The sequence below is a fragment of the Giraffa tippelskirchi genome, chromosome Y, assembly GCF_054371585.1.
Source record: "Giraffa tippelskirchi isolate mGirTip1 chromosome Y, T2T-mGirTip1v1.2.pri, whole genome shotgun sequence".
Taxonomy (NCBI): Eukaryota; Metazoa; Chordata; class Mammalia; order Artiodactyla; family Giraffidae; genus Giraffa; species Giraffa tippelskirchi.
In genome coordinates this window covers 18428096-18434387 of record NC_137290.1, presented here as the reverse complement: position 1 = coordinate 18434387, position 6292 = coordinate 18428096, and the positions used below count along the sequence as shown (strand labels likewise).

The following is a 6292-nucleotide window of genomic DNA, read 5'->3' as shown; positions in this document are numbered from 1 at the left end:
TCTCTAGGCTTAATTTTGGAAATCATTTTCTACTTGAATGATATGTCTCTAGCGACATTTTAAATCAGAATGCTTTAAAAGATATACCTTTGTTGTGCATTCCATGGGATCTTAAAGTACTTTGCATGTAAGACTATTCTGTGATTTGCTAAAATGAAAATAATTTGTAGGGTAACAATAGTGAAGTCATATTGAGCTATTTAGGCCCTGCAGTTACACATTTGCTTGTTCCACTATAAGCACCCAATTTCATCCTCTGATCTTCTCCCATCAATTTTTCTACTTCTTGTCTCAATCTTCTGTGTTTAACTCACTGCGTTAACTCACTTGAATTTTTGTTCTCACTTTTACTATTTTAGGCACAAATTATAAAATAAATAAGTACGGGAAAGAACACTGAACTCATGTATAATATTTCCCTACTGTATTGAGATACTTTCTCTATAAGCTTTTGAGAATTAAAGGTACTGATATGTTAAAGCCATATGGGAATTGATGACCAAGGTAATGCATCATGTAACCAGGCTTCCCGTGGTAGGACAATTGAGGTACAATTTAATACTATGTTTTCAGGAGGGAACAAAAACAGTAGCTTTCCCACATAATATATTGCATGTCCTTATCCATGCCTTTTCCAAGTTACCACAGAGCACTAAGGGAATTAATCCTATTCTTTTTGAGAAGGACCTGCCCCTCAAAGCAGAACAGGAAAAGAAGATCAAAGGGAGTGAGCAGGAATAATCAGTACACGGCAATGAAATAGAAGATGTGATTGCTTTTAAGGTGCTATTTCTCAAAGCATGCAAATTTGGCTCCATAGTAAGATGCCTGAAATCGAAAACCAGACCATTGGACTTTGCGCTTGAAAGGATAACTAAGGACACCGATTTCAATAACTCTTACAATTGCTGCAAAATGCTTACCTCTCTAAAGTATAGTGTTCTCAGCCAAATTTAATGAAAGTTTTCAGTGAAAGAAAAAGCGTGTGCTGTTTGGACACCTCCCTTATCTACACAAATAGTCCACAGCTTTCACTCTGCATTAGCCCCAAACATGAGAACGGTGAACTTAACTTGGTGTTGTCCTATGTGGGTTACCACACCAAAACAGGGCCATGACTTGATATTGCTACTACTGTCTAAAGAAATGGCCACAAAGTGGAGATTGCCAAGATTTCTAGGTAGTGTTCATGACAGTCTGGGGGGTCCAACTGGCAGACACTCTGCTCATCTTCTTTCATTGTGAACTATGTGAAGGATCAGCCATTGATTTTGATCCCTCCTTACTCCATGACTTTTCTAGAGAATTAAAATGAATGATTCTTTTTTGTTTGTTTGTTTTTTTCATAAATATCTCTATAACTACTACTGAATTTTAGGGAACTGGGGCCTGAAACAACATGACTAGTATGGGTTGTTATAGACTGTAAACTTCATGAGAGCAGCAATCATTTTATAATTTGAATTCCCACATTTGACACTCATGAACATATAAGATATATATTTATCAACCGGGAAAAGATTCTCAGTAAGTAGGAAAGGTCAATTATGATAATAGTGCAGGTTATAGGATGTTGTTGAGTAATGTATATAGCATTTGATTCGTGATTACATTTCCTTGTTGATAATTCAGTAAGTACACGTTTTAGCTGATGTGAAAGATACACAAAGAAAAGAGGGTAGACCCCAAACACATTGAAGACCTGATATCCGTGCTCACCTTGGTAGGAGGGCGAACAGAGGTTCCTTCCAACCCCAAGAAAGAGTTGAGGCAAAGTTGTGAGAAGGGGCTTAGCACATCTGAAAGCAGTGTGTGTGATTGTAGCTCCAGAAGCACGGTGTAAGAGAATGGTACTGAAACTACTACGGAAAACAAATATCATGTCTTCAAAGAACTTGTTAACCATCCTGAGGTGCTGCAATCACCAGAGGAATTTATTTTGTCTCTGAGGGAACAGATAAGCAAAATCTAAATATGCATTAGGAAATATAGGGTGGAATCATGGTGGCAGGAAATAAAGGTACGCCTTAAGGAGAGCAGAGCTAAAATGACCCTATACAGTACCACTTGTAAAATACCTATCTTGTGCTGGCCATGGTCCAGTCACTGATTATGTCCTGTAATCGTTGGTATCACAGTGATGGTATAACGGTTCTCCTAATTTTGGACATGCTACAATATTTATATTTTCAAGTATGAAATGAATTTCTAGAATGAAGACAATCTCCTGTCTAATGTCTTAAGACTCTGCTGCTGCTAAGTCACTTCAGTTGTGTGCAACTCTGTGCGACCCTATGGACAGCAGCCCACCAGGAGCCCCTTTCCACGGGATTCTCCAGGCAAGAATACTGGAGCGGGGCACCATTTCCTTCTCTATCTTAAGACTCTACCGATACGTAATAGAATATCATGTAACTGTGAATGCACTAAGGTTCGTACTGTGTAGGTGCACTTGTTTTGATTTTATTTGTATGTGTTCCTTCACCCGTACCATCCTCATTTAGACACCCATTCATTTCAGCAGGGATGATTTCCCAAATCACTTTCCATCCATTACCTCTTTTCCCTTTGTTCTCATTTTCTTGCTTAGAAACAATAGGCTAGGTGCCATTTACCTAGGATGCCTAACGGATGTTTTCTTGAACTGAAGAGTTTATAAAAGAGTGCAGAGAAATAGCCAGACATTGAAATAAAGCCTTAATTTACTCTTCATTGCTTCAAAATAGAAAACAAAACTGTGCAGAGGAACGTGTAACTTTATTGTTCAAATACAAGAATTGTGGGTATTTGTTGACATCTCCCAACGTAAATTTTAATCTTCATTAGGTTCCATAAGCTGATACTTATTTGATAGGTCAGTTTTAATTAGCATGGTTTTCACATAAGGAATATCGTTGATGAATTGACTTGAAAGAGAGGAGGTGGGTGTATAAGCGATCGTTGGCACTGGGGACCTTGAGTTGCCTCTCTGTTGCTGGTTAGGAAGAGGACTGTCATGGGCTGACATATCGCTATACCTGTCTGGAAATGTAGAAGGCTCCACCATCAGTCCAAAAGAACTGCTCCATAATGGAGATACGATGTGGTTCTGAGAAGTAGATGTAGCGGTAGTAGCAAAGTCCTCAACATGGCCATTTGCTTGAGTGTAGGTGCTATGGAAGTGCCAATTAAAAATGCTCAACTGGTTTAAAACAGCAGGTTGATCTACCACGTTCTGTTCTCTTTGTCTAACTGATATTGATGGGGAAGGAAAGTCACGCGGAAGTAGGGCGCTTGTTTTAGGGACTATCTGGCTGGTATAAGTCTTTTGTGGGAAAGGCACACTTAAACTGGTGGAAGCTGAAAATGGACTCTCTCCACTAGTTTGAGCATGAAAACCAGAGTTACGATCATCTATGTTGACCCTTGCTTTAACATGCTTCTTCTCGTAATCTGGAACTAGTGAAGATTTCGGAAACACATTGCTAATCCCAACTCTTCTTTTCATTCTTCCTAAAAGTTGGGGATAGCCTCTTTTGAAATTTGGATTATGGTAGATCTGTAACTAAAATCAAAGGATACAATTATTTAGTTTTTTATAAACGAAGGTAAAACTGACAAGCAAAGTTAAACTATAAAAATGTATTCCTTTAATGATGCCAATTAAATAGAATCAAAGACAACACCTCCATTAGTAGTTTTAACACCTTACATGTTAGAAACAAGTATGCTCCTCAACTAAAAAATATGTTGTATATATACAGTAAATACCACTTAAAGTAGCTTGAGGACATGTATCTGATTTCAAGTTGCTAGGAGAGTGTATTAAGTATCAAATATTTTAACCTCCAGCTGTTCTCAACTTCAAAAAATAAAACGTGTTCAACAGTTTGCTATCTCAATTTTAAATTCGGTTTTTGCTACATATGTGAACATGCTTTCTAAGTCACATGATTTAATCTTACATATTGACAGTAAGTGGAAATTTTGGATTACCTTGCTCAAAACAGAGACATTGTTTTCTTCTTCCAGAAAGTCAGGGAGTGAAGCAGATCTTTGAAAAGTTTGTCGCTTTTTACTAAACCCATAAAGTTTAAGCTGGCTAACTAAACTTTTCATACTATCAGTTTCAAATATTCTGAAAGGGGCCTTTCTTTCCAAGACTTCTTTCTTGAAGAGTTCTTCGTTGATCACTATAGAAGTGCCACTCTCATCCCACCAAATAGATTCAAACTGATCACTTTCAACTATAGTCCAGAGTTTTTGTGGAAAAGTGAGGGAAAGAAAATCATTCCACTCATTTCTTTCAGAGACAGAAAATGTGTAGGGTGGCCTTTTTATCCCAGCTTCCTTAGACAAAGCCTGGAAAGCATATTCTTCAATCATAGATCTCAAAACTGAGTCCCCAGTAAGTGTGTAATCACACGAAGACGATCCAATGGAGGTTTTGGAACCACTTGATACATCGTTACGAAGCACATCTTGAATTTCTGAAGGAATGTGTGCCATCTCAGAGAGATCTTTCTTCAGATACTTTTCTCATTTGTCTGACTTTACACACTCCAACTTCAAATGCTGCTTGGCTGGCGTACAGAGATAAACTCTCAAGACCATCAGCATGGTTCTCAAAGTCAAAAAGCTGTGACATCACAAAGTCACTGGTCTCCTAGCAATTGAAGAGTAGCGCTGACATCATAAAGTCACTGGTCTTCTAGCAATTGAAGGGCAATGTTCAACCAGTGTTTACTTCTACATCAACTTAAAATAAAGGCTGCTTGCATAAACAGTAACCAAAAACATGAAACCTGCAAAATGTCATTGCTAAAGAATTTTTACACAGAAAAATCACATCAATAAGTCTACTTGGTTCCTGAAATAAAAGTGATTGATCACCCTTCTATACACATATTCTTAACATTCAGGACTGTTACCAAACCAAACATGGGTCTGCTCACTTCTATGCAATGAAGTCAATCAACTGACTGTGGGTTTCAGTGAAAGCAAGTGTAGTGTTTATTTTATGACCTTGCACAGAAGTGTTTATATTATGCAGAGTAAAATAGTCAGGCACGGAAAGAAAGACTCATTTTACTCTTAATTATTCCAAAATAGAAATTGGCCCTATGAAGATGAATATGTAACTTTTTTCTTCAAATAAGAGAATTGTAGGAATTTGTTGACATCTCCCAACATTAATTTTACACTTTGGTATCCTCCATAATCCAACACCCATTTGGTACATCAGTTGTATTAGGACAGTTTTCAAATAATGAAGATGGTTGATGAGTGGATCTTGAAAGAGAAGCAGCAGATGTATCAGGGATCTTTGGCACTGGGAAAACTAAATTGCCTGACTGTTGTAGTTTAGGAAAAGGACGGTCATGGGCTGACATGTTACCATACCAACCTGGAAAGGTAGAAGGCTCCACCCTCGGTCCAAACTAACTGTTCTGTAATGGACATAAGTTGCGGTACGGAGAAACAGAAGTAGACATAGCTGCAAAATTTTCACTAGAGCCATTTGATTTAGTGCAGCTGCTATGTGAAATCCCATGACAAATGCTCAAGCTAGATTGTGGGATGGGGAGGGAGATGGGAGGGTACTCCCAGAGGGAGGGGATATATGTGCCTCTATGGTTGATTTATTTTGAATTCTGACAGAATACAGCAAAATTCTGTAAAGCAATTTCTCTTCAATTAAAACAACAACAACAACACCTAAAGCAGCTGCAGATTGATGTATCACAGTATGCTCCTGTGGTCTAACTGATATTTACGATGGAGAAGAGAAATCATTTCAAGTTGGGGCACTTGTTTCAGCAGCTATCTGGATGGTAGAAGGCTTTCGTATGAATGGCACATTTAAACTTGTGCAGGCTGAAAATACACTCTGTCCTCAAGTTTCAGGATGAAAGTCAGAGTTTTGATCATCCACATTACCCCTTGCTTTAACATGCTTCTTCTTATTACCTCGGACTAATGAAGATACTGTAGAGACATCTATTCCCAACTCTTCTTTTCACTCTTCAACAAATCCTAAAGGATCTTCTCTAGGCAGGAAACACAGAAAGGTTGTATAAACTCGAATCCCAAACAGCAAATCAAATGGCAACAGGATCATACTTATCAACAGTTACCTTAAATGTAAATGGGTCGAGTGCCCCAACCAAAAGGCAAAGACTAGCTGAAAGGATACACAAACAAGACCACTGTTTATGTTGTCTACAACAGACCCACCTCCAAACAAGGGGCACATACAGACTGAAAGTGAAGGGCTGGAAAAAAGGTATTCCAAGCAAGTCGAGACCAGAAG

At 38.3% G+C, this 6292-nt stretch overlaps 1 protein-coding gene across 1 annotated transcript; it reads right to left on the bottom strand.

Annotated features, from left to right (window-relative positions):
• Positions 1–2738: 2738 nt before the first annotated feature.
• On the bottom strand, positions 2739–4622 carry LOC145537596 (heat shock transcription factor, Y-linked-like). The gene is made up of 2 exons (XM_081568292.1): positions 3976–4622; positions 2739–3544 (listed from the first exon to the last, which is right to left on the bottom strand). The coding sequence occupies exons 1-2, from the start codon at positions 4486–4488 to the stop codon at positions 2813–2815; spliced, it is 1245 nt and encodes a 414-aa protein (XP_081424418.1). The 5' UTR covers positions 4489–4622; the 3' UTR covers positions 2739–2812.
• Positions 4623–6292: the final 1670 nt, after the last annotated feature.